At 36.2% G+C, this 15,704-nt stretch overlaps 1 protein-coding gene across 6 annotated transcripts in view; it reads right to left on the bottom strand.

The window, feature by feature from the left end:
* Positions 1-15,704, bottom strand: part of LAMA2 (laminin subunit alpha 2) — a 631,365-nt gene that overhangs the window by 79,812 nt on the left and 535,849 nt on the right. For all 6 annotated transcript variants that reach the window (XM_055391635.2, XM_055391626.2, XM_055391631.2 and 3 more), the window contains one exon: positions 8,936-9,038. In XM_055391635.2, the coding sequence (XP_055247610.1) occupies positions 8,936-9,038 (103 nt within the window). The remainder of the gene's footprint in view (positions 1-8,935; positions 9,039-15,704) is intronic.

Here is a 15,704-nt window from a genome sequence, read left to right as displayed (position 1 = left end):
AGAGCAAGTTAATAAGTTTATTAGAATTTTAAATAGACATGTATTTAGTTTGGCAATTCTACTGATAGAAACTTACCCTTCAATATACCTGTAAAAGATTTATCTTTGGGGATACTCATTAGCTCTTCATTTGTAATAAAAAAAAGGAGGGGGGAATAAAAATACCCTAATAAGATTAAAGTACTGTTTATATCCACACAGCATGTTCATACAATGGTACAGGTGCAATCCATAAAAAGAAGTAGATGAGCGTATGTGGATGTGAAATAAACCTTAAGACCTTTCCATGAAAATAAGCAAGACGCACCATATATATGCTGACACATATACAAGCATTTGGCATGGTAGGGGCTGGTGGGAGCTGGGTAGAGAAGAACATGCCAAAAACCTTTACAGTAATTAATAGTGAGTAGAAACTGGGAATGAATGAGGCAGTTAATAGTGCCGTGAGGGACAATGTACTAAAACTTCTCATTTTATACCTGGTTGTGCTGGCTAAATTGCTTTCTGTGTGCATATATTTCTGTTTTTCAATGTTTTAAAAAACTTAAACCACCTAACTGGGGAAGAATGTTATTTGCTATCTTCATGTTATTTGTCAACACCAAGACTGATTTTCATCACTTTCCTGGTACCCAGAGAAGGCAGGTGGGAGAGAATATGCCCCAAAGAATAGAGCTACAGCAGTCTTGATTTGATTGTGTGCACACCCCTCTCAGAGGTTGTGCATGTGGCTCATTAGAGGAGCTGTGCAGGCCACGGGCAGCTGGAGAACTATCCTCATCTTTGTTGGCTTGCATCTGTGAAGAATAGCAAAGGGAAAGCTGGATAGATGGAGGATTCTGAACTATCGGTGTCTGGATGTGAAGAAGAGTACTGGACATATTAATTAATGATTCACTCCATTTCATATAAAGAGTTTTATAGGCAGACACCTTAAACTTCTATTATACTACAGATTATACTAATATAAGCACATAACATTGTTTAAAGTGTCTGTTGTTAAATTCCAAGCCAAAGACCTGACATCACTGAAAAACAAAGCATAAAATATTCCAGCAAAGCACGGCTCTAAAACATCAATATGTCTAGTTCAGTCACTAATATATTATTATTTTCAATTCTAAGCCCACAAAATATACTTTCCAAGTAATTGAATTTTCTCCTCTGTCAATCACAATTCATCTTTCTTATAATACTTCTGTTATTTTTACTGTTTATACTAAAATAAAATCTTTGGATAGGCTACCAAAAGCATACTCTCTGAAATAAAGCCAGTCTGATTATGACTGTGATACCTATACAAATTCTTTGAGAATAAAGGGCTGCTCTTTTGATATTAGCTTGAAAGTCTTCAACACTTAAGAAAATGGAACTGTAGAAATTTCATTTCTTAGCTTCTTGATTGGATTTAGTTTTTAAAATAATGGAGCATTCAAATGTTCTGGCAAGCAAGATATTCATGTATGGTGAGAAAGATCATTAATTTGAAGGGCATCCCTGGGTTTATACCACTTTCTGCATTCTGATAGCAAAATGCTGGCTGAACAACTGGGCCAATTATTCAGAAGACTGACCTGAAGAATATTTTTACTGCTGCCTCTCAAGTTCCAAAGCGCTAATTTTGATTCTCTGCATTTTTTTTTGTACTAGCAAGTTACAATGTGTATATTCCAACCCTGTTCTGATTTTTCTTATGTTTCAGCTGCTTGACTCTGATCCTTATTAATTTGTCCTTTCTTACGCTGATCACTTTTTTCTAAAGTAGTTTCTGGAATTTCTTGAACTACATCTAAACATCTAAACATTTTGTAGCTTTGGTGATAGAATTAGATGAGTAGAAGCTATTCAGAGAAGAATTGCAGATTTCAAAATGGAACTTACAAAATAATAGCGAGGAAAACCTAGAAAAATAAGCACTCCTGGGCTGATTTTAAATAAAAGACAGAGGAGGCATAGTGTACCCATAACTAAAAGTAAGAAAGAACTCTTGTGATTCAGTTTGAATTGTAACAAGGGTGAAGAAATAGAATTATCGATAGTTAAAAGAAAATCCAACTGAATTTTTTTACTTGTGATTTCTGGAGAATAAGAAGAAGATTTAATTTATAATCCATAGTTATATTTTCTAGATTCCCTCTCCTTATTCCTTCAGCTCTCAAACCCAATAACAGAAGCCTAGTCATTCTATTTTCTCTCTAAAGATCACATCCACCAAAACTCAAAGGCTACACACACATACGTCTTTAAGTCTGGCTCTCCCTTTCTCATCTCCTACTCATAGAGTAGAAGAAAAATGTGCTAGAATTAGTTTGGCAAAAGCAGGACTCACAATGAGGGAATGGAAGCAGCAGAGTAGCAAGGGTCGACTGGGAACACAATGACAGTGTAATTTTCCTTTGTCACATGCCCATTGAAATGGCACAAGATAGATATATCCAGAATAAAAATCGCAGGGCAGAGTTGCAAGTCACTTGCATTAATAATGAGCAGTTACTCTTGTTTATCATGTTTCTGACATGATGCTAAATATAAATTAGGGCTTAGTTATATTAGAACTAACTATGTACGATCTCAAAATAAAACTGCTACACAGTATTTCTCTGAAATCTAGTCTGGTACAATGAAATCATTACAGGACACAGAGTTGGAAGATGTGGGTTCAAATGTCATTTCTGTCCCTTTTTACATATGGCAAATAAAGAAAACATCTTCCTTCATGTGACTGATATGAGAAATAAACTGGGAGATGTATGAGAAAGTGCTGGATTTACCATAGGCAGTAAGTAAAAGGTAACACACTGACATTGGTTTGAAAATTGTCCTGGTGTGTTTTACCAGTTTTTATTATAATAATGTTATTTATGACTTTATTCCTTTTTTATTTAAATTACTTGGTCCAGAACCTAAGTTTATTTCCTTTTTATATTTCCTAAGCATATGTATACCTATGTATATATTCCTCACTTTTCAACTAAATATCGGGATGATTTTTATAAATGTTAATGGAAATGTTTAATTTGACTATTCAAATTCCATCCAGTTGAGTTTCTCAAATGGAATTTTTATTTTTTATTAATATGAATAGGGCACAAATAAATGCCCTGAAAGAATGCCCCATTCACAAGGGTGAAATGCATGGAAATGTGATTACTTTTGAAAGGACCTGGGATTACAGGCATAAGTGACTGTGTTCAGATTTTGGCTTCTTGAGATTTCTAAACACCCTGTCCCCTAAGTCAACCTAAATACCCAGTGCAGGAGGATCTTGAGACCTGGGTAGCTACGAAAGAAGAGCACCTGAGTGAGGAAGAATAGAAGTTGAAATCTACAACTGTATTTCTCTCCTAGGTCTCCAGCAAATTGATTTGATAAGGTTGCTACACCCAATCTTTGTACTTCTTAGAAAAATCCCTCCAATTTTCTGCATTATGCAGGCAATCATTGAATTTGGTGACAATGATTCGGAACGGTATCATTTCTTGAACCTTTATATTTCTAGCCTTCTTTCATGATTGTTACTCCTGTGCTTCCCTTTCCCTAGTAGCTGTCACAAGTTTGGGATGTGCTGTATATCTGATTACTTATTCTGCACAGACAGACATACATACTAGAGTGACCACATATGGGAACCTCAGAGATGACTGTTTCACAGGGAGTCAGGTTATGGAGAAACCCTCTTCTGATCTGAAAGTAAGAAATTAGATCTTGTTGGCAATAAGCACCATGCTTGCATATGCTCTTCCTCCCACTAGGGGGTCATAGTAGGAGCTTCAGGAAAGGAGGGAAGGTGTACTTGTCTGGTAGCAGGTTCTGCAAAGATTCAGGATATTGGGATAAAAGGGAGTCCCCTCTGCAGCCAGTGGAATGAAAAACTAAAACCACCAGACATCAACACCCGCATTTGGCTCCTCTAGGACATGGTGACTGTGGGCTTGCAGGCTTGTTTTCTTTTGCCCAGCAAGAAAATTGAGTTTGAATACCTTTAAATAAGACAAATACTCTTTGGTTTAACACAGGCCCCACCATCCCCTTATGTTATCTGTAAGTCTCTTGAAGGCATTTCTGTTTATTTCCGGTCTAAATTAACTTACTTGCAAAAAACGCCATAGAATCTCAGACTCTGATTCTGAACACACAACAAAGTCCAGATGAGTTTTTAGCTCTAAGCCCCATTTTTATTGCACAGGCCTTTGTCTCTTGCTGAGATGATATACAGGAGTGTTCTGAATGTTTGTTTCTTGTCCTCTACTCACATGGTGGGGTTGGATATGACAAGCTATGTCTCGCTCTTAGGGATAATCTTTCCAATAGAACCTGCCCCTCTATATTTGCCACTATTTTGCCACTTATTGTTTTTTCTCTAATCGAAGCCCACCCTGGTTTTATTTTTTTATTTCCACCATTCACACTCCAAAGGAGGAATCAAAACTTTGTATGAGGGATCAGCAATTTCACCTGGAAAAGACTGCTTTGTTCTCCAGACCACAGTAGGCCAGGGGACCCAGGCTTAATTTCATCCTTTTAGTCTAAAATTGTGGTCAATAGAGCAGATTTTGCTTGTCTTTTGCATGCCTGCTACGGAAAGGCTGATTCAGGCAAAGGGTAATATGCAAATTCAAAAGGAGTATATCTTTAATAATAAAAGGATCCCTTAGTCACAATTGCACTCCTATATCATACTTTGGTTTAGCAGCACTGCAGTATTCCAGTTTATTCTCTTATTTTTAAAATATAAAATAATAACACAGAATCTCAACAGGTTAGCATTTGCAAGTGTATTACATCCATGATCTCAGAATCTTCAAGACCCACTTGTCTGAACAGAATGACTGAGTGTTTGGAGGACCACTGTATAGAAGGAAGGCTTCAACTGGTCTGATAAAACTTAATGATTGGAATAATGTTTCATACTGTTCTCTGTGTGGGACAGCACCATACGTCAAGCAATGCACTGATTCATTATTTGGGCTTGGGAATAGATTCTTTTTTTAGTTTATGAAGTTTATGTTATGAAGTTTAGTTATGAAGTTTATGAAGAGTCTAATGTTATACATGGATTTTCAACTGTGCAGGGGTCCATGCTCTCCAACCCCTGCATTGGTCAAGGGTTAACTGTAATTATATACCACAGGCTACAGTGCTATGAGACAAACCGCCTCCTTTAAAATGAGCTGTCACAGATCTCCAGGGAATAAGTCTTTTTATTTCCTGTGTTATCTATTTTATAGGTATGTTACCTAGTTTTTTTTTTTTTTTTTAGACAGAGTCTCACTCTGTTGCCCAGGCTGAAGTGCAGTGGCACAATCTCAGCTCACTGTAACCTCCGTCTCCTGGGTTCCAGCAATTCTCCTACCTCAGCCTCCCGAGTAGCTGGGATTACAGGCACCCACCACCATGCCCAGCTAATTTTTGCGTTTTTAGTAGAGACAGGGTTTCACCACGCTGGCCATGCTGGTCTCAAACTCCTTACCTCAGGTGATCTGCCCGCCTCGGCCTCCCAAAGTGTTAGGATTACAGGTGCGAGCCACCACACCTGGCCAACATGTTACCTATTATTTTTCTAAGTAATTAAATAATTTCATTTATCTTGGGCAAAGACAAAAATTGGGGATAAATTAAGAAGGAAATAAAACTGAAAAGTTAGTCAATATAAGGTAAGATGTATAATTTTAAAATCTTAATATTCTCAAACTTTTAATAAACCAAGGTCTACTTCTTCCTTGCCTTGTACACATTCCATGAGAACGTGAAGTTGGCATTTTACTGAAAAAAATTCTTTTAAATTTTTATTATTAATTAATTAATTATTATTTGAGACAGGCTCTCACTCTGTCACCCAGGCTGGAGTGCAATGGAGTGATCTTGGCTCACTGCAACCTCTGCCTCCTGGGCTCAAGTTATTCTCCCACTTCAGCTTCCCAAGTAGCTGAGTAGCTGGAACTACAGGTGCACACCACCACGCCCAGCTAAGTTTTGATTCTTTTTAATTTTTTTTGTATAGACGGGGTTTCACTATGTGGCCCAGGCTGTTCTTGAACTCCTGGGCTCAAATAATCTGCCTGCCTCGGCCTCCCAAAATGCTGGAATTACAGGGCATGAGCCACTGCGCCCGGCCTAAAAAAATTTCTTGTCTATCTGCAAAGTAGTGTTCATTCACCTGGTGGTACTAATTCATCTTTTCACTCTTTCAGTCATCAATTTGTACCAAGCCTCATATCCATCAACAAAATACTTTTTATCTCCACAAACATTCGATCAGTGCAATGTAGACAGGCTTCAAATCTCAAACTCACACAAGGGCAAATTTACTTTTAACAGATGTATATTCAAAAATTAAAAAGCAAAACAAATTGCTCCTGGCAAGTTCAGATTCCCTCAAGGCAAGGACAGCATAAAAATGGCAGGGAGCAGTACTAAGTCATTCATGACTGAAGCTCACGAACTAACTGAACTGTACTGAATTGAACCAAGCAACAAGTTAGAAATATGGAGGGTATACTGGCCTCACCATTTTTATTCCTTCTAACTCCAGGCACCATAGAGAGAGAAATGACTAAATCTCTATTTTAATAGCTGCTGTCAAGAGTTTTGCTCTGTAGGGCCTATTTCAGCAGTTCCTGGTAGTAATATATGGCATTTCCCTGATTAACAGCCATTTTATAACCTCTGTAATTGGCCACAAATCAGAGAAATGTCATAATGTAGCAAGAAAACATTCCCATCTCCGTCATAGCCTTGGCTTGGTTTTCTAGAGGAATTATTACTTGAGTAGTTTGTGGGTTTTCATTACTTTAAATAATGTACTACCTGAACTACAAAAAAAAGAAATTTAAACTAATGAACATTTCTGTCTCCTAACCCTTCCTACAATGCTTGTCTTTAGATTTCTTTTTCTCTTGGGAAAAAAATGCCTGAAAATAAAATTCTTTCTTTATTTTTATAATACCAGTGTTTGTGGGGAAACAGAGGCGAGGGCACGGCCCTGGTATTATTAAAATCTTAAAGACAGGATTGGTTCTTGAACTTGCATGAATCATCTTGCTCCCTTCCTCCCTATTCCCAGCCCTGGGCAAGGGTATGAGATAGGAAGGAGTGACCGCAAAGTCACGGGATTGAGTCCATTTGTCCAATAGGAACACAGGTTTTGGCTTTTTATAGTCATTCTTCAGATTGTAATAAGAGGTACCTGCTGAGCAGAATTATGTGTGTAGGGAGTTTTATTTCACCTGTAATACACAGCCTGAAGAATTGTACTATTAAAATTTTACTTATAATCGAGATAGAACTTGTAATTCCATATCAGCTTCTACTGAGACCAAAACATGCCAAATATAAATGATTTTAAAACCTCTTCTCTTTCTAAGATAAGATAAGCCAACACCATTTATTGTAAAAAATAAGTATTTCCTCATTTGAGCTAGTCACTATTATGCATACTAGAAATACACGGTTAGCAAAACCCCATGTCTTTCCTCAAGAAGATGGAATGCCAAAAATTTATACATCTATTATGCATCAATAAAAAAGTTTTAAAAAATGTAAAAGAAGATGGAATATTAGTTAGTCCATGATTGTGGTGGTTTGACAAGCCTATGAGAAAACTATACCAGAGAGGGGGCATGTAAATCAGATGAGGTGTTAGGTTTCCTGGAAATGATGGCATTTGAACTAAACCCTGAAGGTCTGGAAGGAAGCAGTTAGGCAAAGAAGAGAGGTGAAGGATGGGGCATTCCAAGGGGAAGAAATAATACTGAAAACATGAAGGCTTGGAATAGTAGCATGTTTGGGAGGAGTCATGAATACTTAGGTAAGGGTAGGGAGACAGATATGAGACAGAAAATGGTAGGGAATGAAACTGGAGAAACAGGTGGCAATTCAAATGGGAGACGAGATACGTGCATAAAATAATAAATGTAATGGCTCATATAGAGAGCAGCCATGTTTAATGATATATTCTTAACATAAAACCCATAATATAGCAGTAGATATTTTGTGCATTTTGATTCCTGAATCAGAAATAAAATACAAGAAAAATGTATTTAGGGCCGGGCACAGTGGCTCACATCTGTAATCTCAGCACTTTGGGAGGCCGAGGCGGGAGGATCACTTGAAGTCAGGAGTTCAAGACCAGCCCGGTCAACGTGGTGAAACCCTGTCTCTACTCAAAATGCAAAGATTAGCCAGGTGTGGTGGCATGCACATGTAATCCCAGATATTAGGCAGGACAATCACTTGAACCTGGGAGACAGAGGCTACAGTGAGTCAAGATCGCACCACTGCACTCCAGCCTGGTTGACAGAGCGAGACTTCATCTCAGAAAAAGAAAATGTATTTAATTTTGTTTTTCTTTTCAGAGACAGGATCTTACTCTGTTACCCAGGCTGGTGTACAATAGTGTGATCACAACTCACGGTAACTTCACGCCCCTGGGCTAAAGCGATCCTCCTGGCTCAGCCTTCCAAGTAGCTATGCCTATGCGCTCACACTGCTACACCTGACTAAATTTTTAAAAAATGTTTTGTAGAGACAGGATCTTGCTATGTTTCCCCAGCTGGTCTCAAATTCTTGGCACCAAGGGATCCTCCTGCCTCGGCCTCCCTAAGCACTAGAATCACAGGTGTGAGCCACTATGGCTGGCCTGGGTTTGATACTCTTAAAAACTTATTACACTAAAAGTTACTATACATTAGATATAGGTGAAGTGATGCTATAGAAATAAGACTTACAAATTATGAGATATTACCCTACTTGAAGTGAGATAGGTAGACAACATTTTGTAAAACTAGTGAGAAAGTTTACTTGCATTAAATAGATTATAGAATCATCACAAAAATCATGCTAAAGAAATTACATTCTCCAATAGTGTGATAGAATATCTTATCAGTAACAACCCGATTAACTGGAATATAATAAAAACTATGGCCACACTGACCTTTTACATCATTTGCTAACTTCTTGGCTTCGTTAAGAATCCTGAAGCTTTTCTGAAGAGAGCCTTTGGCATCTTCCTTTAATAAACCCCGAGGACCTGTTGCCTGTGGACAGAAAAACAAATGTCATACATCTAAAACCATAGAATAATGGAGTGGAGGGATCCAGAAGGCAGTTGGTACACAGAGTTTGCCTTCAGGAAAGAGCTCTGGGCTGCAGATATAGAATTGTAAATTATTAGCACATATTCGGTAGTTAAAGTTAGGAGACTGTTTATTACGGTATGAGAAGAAGATCTAGAACAGAGTTCTTAGGAACTTCAATGTTTAGGGAGTAGGCAGAGAAAGTGGAGCTGGCAAGGTGACTGGCATTCCACAGAGGAAAAGGAGAAATTAGGAGAGCATAACACTATGGAAATTAAGAGATGCAGAAGTGACTCAATGCATGATAACTGGCGGTGTTGCAAGGACATAACTGAGCAGCATTATGACGTGCTGCAGAAGTCAAGCAAATTAAGAACTAAACACATCCCCTGACTTTATCCTTAAGCAAATTTCAGTCTACTTGTGGACTGAGAGGGGAGCATTTCCTGTATCTCCCAAGTGCTGAAATGAGAAAGAACACTGCTTCTTTTAAAAAATGCATCTTAAAGCGGTATGGCAAAACACAATCTTCTAAATGACAATCTCTAAGCCACAACTATCTCCAAGCAAAGATATATTTGTTTAGACTTAGATTAAAAAAGGTGACACAAAGTTAACAGAATGATATGGGAAAAGGAATGTTTAACTTGAATGTCTAGTTACCCATTTTAATAGTGTTTGCTCCTCAGCAATCATTACATAATTCATATATACCAAGAGATAAATCAAATAGGATCTTATGTGTAAATTTTAAATTGGAAAAGTATTGCAAGTGCAAGAAGGGTTGGAGAGTGCTAAATACTTACTGTTGAAGATATAAATCTGAACTCAGATTATCACAGACATAACACCCGTTAAAGGCATCTGGACTGCCTTAGTTACATTATTTTTATCGGTCACATTATTTGAACATTAAACTAGAAAAGATTACAGAACTTGGTATGGCTGTGGTCAAATTTATTTTAATGTATTATTCTAACAGCTTTCAGGTAAATAATTGATTGCTCATAGAACAGATTGATTGTACAATACTATCATATCTACAAAAAGATATATTGGAAACATCTACATAAATAAAAAAGAACACTGAACATAGTTCTTGCAAAAGACAACCTTGGCAAATTATTCTCCAGAAAACTGATGATGTTTTCTGCTGGGAAAAACAGGAATTCTCATTGCTACAGTTCTCTTGGGAATTAGATACAGTAACATCACATAAGTGTCATTCATCTTGGAAAAAAAAAAGAGTGTCAAAATTAATGACACAGATGCAATGCACTTTAACTCACAAAGTAAGCCTCAGGTTACCCACTCAGATTCTATATTTGTTCCAAATTTACACGTCATTTTTACTCCCTTGGTTATAGGTTTTCTGAATCAAAACAATTTAGAGACAGGAAATTACAATGAAAGAATGTGTGAAGATTCTCTAAACAAACACATGAAAACAGCAGAAGTGACAGCTGACAATCTGTCTGACAATGAGCAAAGAGAAGAGAAAACTCTAAAAAGTGGAGAGAAGAATTTTTGAAGCTCAGGAGTCTGAGTCAATTTGGAAAGGGATAAAATGTATAGAGGTAAAGTAGGTCTCAGTAGATGCCAACCTTATTGTGGTAAAATAACCAAGGATGATAATACAATCCTGAATTGTCAAGATAATATAGGCCATTTATAGTACTAGATGAAACTAGACAAAAAAAGAAAACAGCTTTCCCCAGCGCCTTGGAGTGTGAATACCTTTTTGTAAGAATGTAATCTGACAAGCATTTAAAAGTCATAATTTTAAAGCTAACTTCAGGTGTGCAAAGTGAGGCACAGGATTAAAGTGGGGAGAAAAGGTTGATTTGCTGAGCATAAGAAAATAAGGAATAGCATCAGTGGCAGACTGGATAAATAAAATGTGGTACATATACACCATGGAATACTATGCAGTCATAAAACGAATGCAATCATGTCCTTTGCAGGAACATGGATGGAGTTGGAGGCCATTATTCTTAGCAAACTAATGCAGGAACAGAAAGTCAAATACAGCATGTTCTCATTTATAAGTGGGAGCTAAATGATGAGAACATATGGACACAAAGGGGAGAACAACATACACCGAGGCCTACTTGAGGGTAGCTAGTGGGAGGAGGGAGAGAAACAGAGAAAAATAACTATTGGGTAGTAGACTTAGTTCCTGCGTGATGAAATCTATACAACAAACCTCCATGACAAGAGTTTACCTATATAAAAAACCTGCACATGTACCTTTGAACCTAAAATACAAGTTTCAAAAATTAAAAAAAATGTAAAAAGAATTTAAAAAAGAAAATAATTGGAATTGGTAAGAGAGAAAAGAGGAAGATGGCCCAAACAACAGTGAAAGAGGCTAAAATCTAAGTTGTGGAAATTGTGGAGGGACTATGACCAGAGATGACTAATATTGTTTAATACTTTTATTGAGTTAAAACTGGCATAAATAGACCATGCAAACCAACTTACAATTGGATAAGTTTTGTATATGTACACCCATGAGACCACTACCACAACCATGGTAGAGAATATATCCATCATTTCTTTTGAATCTCTTCCTTCTATCCTTCCTTCTCTTCCCTCTGTCCCCAGACAAATACTGATCTGCTTTCCATCACTGTAGGTTTGCATTTCATAGAATTTTATATAAATGGAACCATTCTGCATGTACTCTCTTTTTGTCTGGCTTCTTTCACTCAACATAGTTTCAACATTTATCCATGTTGTGTGTGTATCCATATTTGATCCTTTTTATTGGTAATTATTTCATCATAGGGATATGTACACATCTGTGTACAAATTTTTGGGTGAACATATGCCATCATTTATCTTGGAGTAAATACATAGAAGCAGAATGGCTGGATCATATGGTAATTTATGTTTACGTTTTTAAGAAATTATCAACCTGTTTTCTAAAGTATCTGAACTATTTATATTCCCACCACCAGTGTATGAGAGCTGCATGTGCCTACATCTTTGCTGATACTTGGTATAACCTGTCTTTTAAAATTTTAGACATTCTAACTGGTCATCATTTTGGTTTTGCTTTGTGTTTTCCTTATGACTAATAACATTGAGCATCTTTTCACATGCTTATTTTCCACCTTCTTTGGTGACCTGTTTAATCTTTTGTTCAAATTTTCTTGGGTTATTTGCTCTTATTTTTGAGTTTTGAATGATACATATGAATAATCTGGATATGGGTCCTTTATCAGATATGTAATTTGGAAATATATTCTACTAGTTTGTAGTTATCTTTTCATTTTCTTAAAAGTGCTTTTTTTTTGTTGAAGGGAAGAAGTTCTCAATTTTGATGAAATTTGCGTTGTTAATTTTGTTTTCCTTTTGAGGATATGCTTTTGGTGGTGTATCTAAGAATCTTTGCTTTACCCAAGATCACAAAGATTTTTCTTATATATTTTTAGATGTTTTATATTTTTATGTTTTACAGTTAGATCTAGCATCTCTTTTGAGTTAATTTTGGAACATGGTGCAAGATACAGACTGAAGTTCATTTTTTTTGTTGTTGTTCATGGATATTCAATTCCTCTAGTAGAATTTGTTAAATATACCTCGTATTGCTTTTGTATTTTTGTCATAAATCATTTGACCATACATGTCTGGATCTATATCTGGACTCTTTAATCTATTCTAATAATCTATTTGTCAGTGTTGATACCAACACCACACTCTCTGATTACCATAGCTTGGTAGTAAGTATTGAAGTCAGGTAGTATAACCTTTCCAACATTTTTCTCCTTTCCAATTCCATATGAATTGTAAAACATATCTGTCAATTTTTAGGAAAAAAGCTTGCTAGGATTTTTACTGGGATTGCATTGAATGTGTAGGTCAATATGTATAAACTAGGATTATAGGAATATTGAATCTTCTGATCTATGAACATGGTATATCTCTTGATTATTTAGATTTTCTTTAATTTATCTCCAGAGTATTCAGTGTAGGGGGTCTTTTACATTTTTAATGCTATCGTAAACTGTAACCTTTTAATTTCAACTTCCAACGTATCCTTGCCAGTCTTTGAAATGATTGATTTTCACATATAGATGTTGTACCTTATAACATTGGTAAGCTCACTTATTAGTTCCAGTAACTTTTTTTAATAGATAGCGTTTTATTTTATGCTTTTTAAACTTTTTTTTGGTTGTAGAGATGAGGTCTTGCTATGTTGCCCAGCTAGTCTCAAACTCTTGGCCTCAAGCGATCCACCTGCCTCAGCCTCCTAAAGCACTAGGGTTACAGGCATGAACCACCAGGATTTTATGCTTAGACTTCTATAGTATCTGTGAATAAAAACATTTGTACTTATTTTTCAATCTGGATGCCATTTATTCCCTTTTTCTTGCCCCTTGTACTGGCTAGTCTCTCTAGTACAATGTTAAATGGAAGTAATGGAAGCAGATATCCTTGCCTTCTTCCTAATCTTAGTCTTGTGCTAAGTATGATTTTAGCTGTTAGGTTTTTTTAAAAAATAGGTTTTTATAGTGATCAGGTAGTGAAGTTCCCCTACTCTTAGTAGGCAGTTTTTAAAAAGAAATAGATGCATTTTGTCAAATGCCTTTGCTGTATCAATTGAGGTGATTATATAGTTTGCTTTTTAGTTTGCTATATGGTAAATTACACTGACTAATTTCAAATATTAAACCAATCTTACATCCTGGCATTAATATCATTTAGTGATCATGTATAATCCTTTGAGTAAATCATTAGATTTGATTTGTTATAACTTTGCCACGAACTTTTACATCTATGTTCATGGAGGGATATTGTTATATAATATAATTTTCTTTTTTAAAAACTATCTTTTTCTGACATTGGTATCAGAGTAATACTGGCCTCGTAGAATGAGGTTGGATGTATGTTCTCCTCTTCAATTTTCTGAAAGAGTTTATTATTTCTTCATTAAATATTTGGTGGAATTCACAAGTAAAGTCATCTGGAACTGAAGTTGTGTGTGTGAAGGTTTTGAACTACAAATTAAATTCTCTAATGAATATAGAACTATTCAGATTATTTATCTGTGAGTTTTGGTAGTTTGTGATTTTCAAAGAATTTGCCCTTTTTATCCAAATTGTTGAATTATTGCCATAAAATTGTTCATAATATCCTCTTAACATCCTTTACTATCTGCAGAAGTTGTAGTGATTTCACCTCTTGTATTCCTGATATTGGTAGTTGGTGACTTTTCTGATTTTTTTCTGATTTGTCTGGCTGGATGATTATCAATGTATTGATTTTCTACTGGCTCTTGCACCTTCATCCAGAAACATGACAGCCCTGACTGAAGGCTATGTACTGATACAGACCTCCGTGTTGCTAATTTTCTATCTTCTTGCATTTCTGAATATCACCTGCTCTTTGCTTCTAGGCAATTTTTTTTTTTCCTGCTTTTTAGGAAGTCAGTGATTTCTTCCCGGATCCTTAGTCAACCATTCCTTGCTCAGATGAAAGGAGACAGGTAGTATATACAGGAATGTAGAAGATATAGTAGAAATAGTATAAGGAAAGGCAGGGAGGCAGGCAGGGACTTTTGATGTGTGGATGTGAGAGCGAGTATTTCAGCTCCCTAAGACTGTAGGGTTCGTCAAGGGCAATGTGGAGAAGTAAGGCTATTAGACAGGTCAGAGTCAATTTCTGGAAGGTTTGAATGTGCGAGTAAGGAAACTGGGCAATGAGCAATTTGGAGGCATTGAAAGTTTCTGAGTAGGAGAGTGTGATCAGAGCTGTAGTCCAGGAAGATGAATTGGGCAGCTGTGTGGGAAAAAAGGAGCCATCAATTGGTTATTGTAATAGTATAGGCCAGAGAAAAGAGAATAGTCACCTCATGCAAGCACCGTGGAATTGAGAGGTTAAAAATCAAGAGATTTGGAGGAAAAGACATGCCTCAATGTTTCAAGAAGCTCTCTAAAATATTAAAGTAAAGAGCTTATGGCGTACAAGTGTCAGTTACAAGCAGTCTGCCAGCAATCCGGGTTTAAAGGACAGGCTTTTCATATGATAAGGGAATGGAAAACACTAACATGTTATGGGTGAAAAGCACCGTTTCAACTCACTGGAATTTGGAGAGAACCTTTTCCAGCATTGCTTGGTAAATTATTGAAGCACATCAACAATATCAGGACAGGTGATGAAGCAGTATTTTCTAAGCTAATTATACTTTATACATATTCATAAGCATCACATCTGAGTTCCTGAGCTGTGTCTACAGCATATGTGAAATATAAATGAGATTCTTTGAGTTGCAAGATATTTTGTTTCTTGCTTTTTAGAGGTTTTTTTTCAAAACAATAAATTCTTGGTATTCTCTTTCTGAGTCTGTGTACATATATATTCATACATATGGATATACAAGTTATATAAAAATTTCAACTATATCATGCAAAACAGAGTCTATTTTTATGTAAGTTGCTGTATGTTTTTATTAGTTAATAATTGTTTATGAAAATGTGAGATAATTTAAAACGTCATTATAGTAGGAAAAAATGAAATTATAAAGTCTGTTAGGATTCAACAGATGACTTGGCATGTAATTGCATTTTAATACATGTTAGTTTTCCTCTTCCTACTACTTATTAGATATTCATAATTACT

This window comes from Gorilla gorilla, chromosome 5 (genome assembly GCF_029281585.2).
Source record: "Gorilla gorilla gorilla isolate KB3781 chromosome 5, NHGRI_mGorGor1-v2.1_pri, whole genome shotgun sequence".
Classification (NCBI taxonomy): domain Eukaryota; kingdom Metazoa; phylum Chordata; class Mammalia; order Primates; family Hominidae; genus Gorilla; species Gorilla gorilla.
This window is presented reverse-complemented; position numbering and strand designations above follow the sequence as displayed.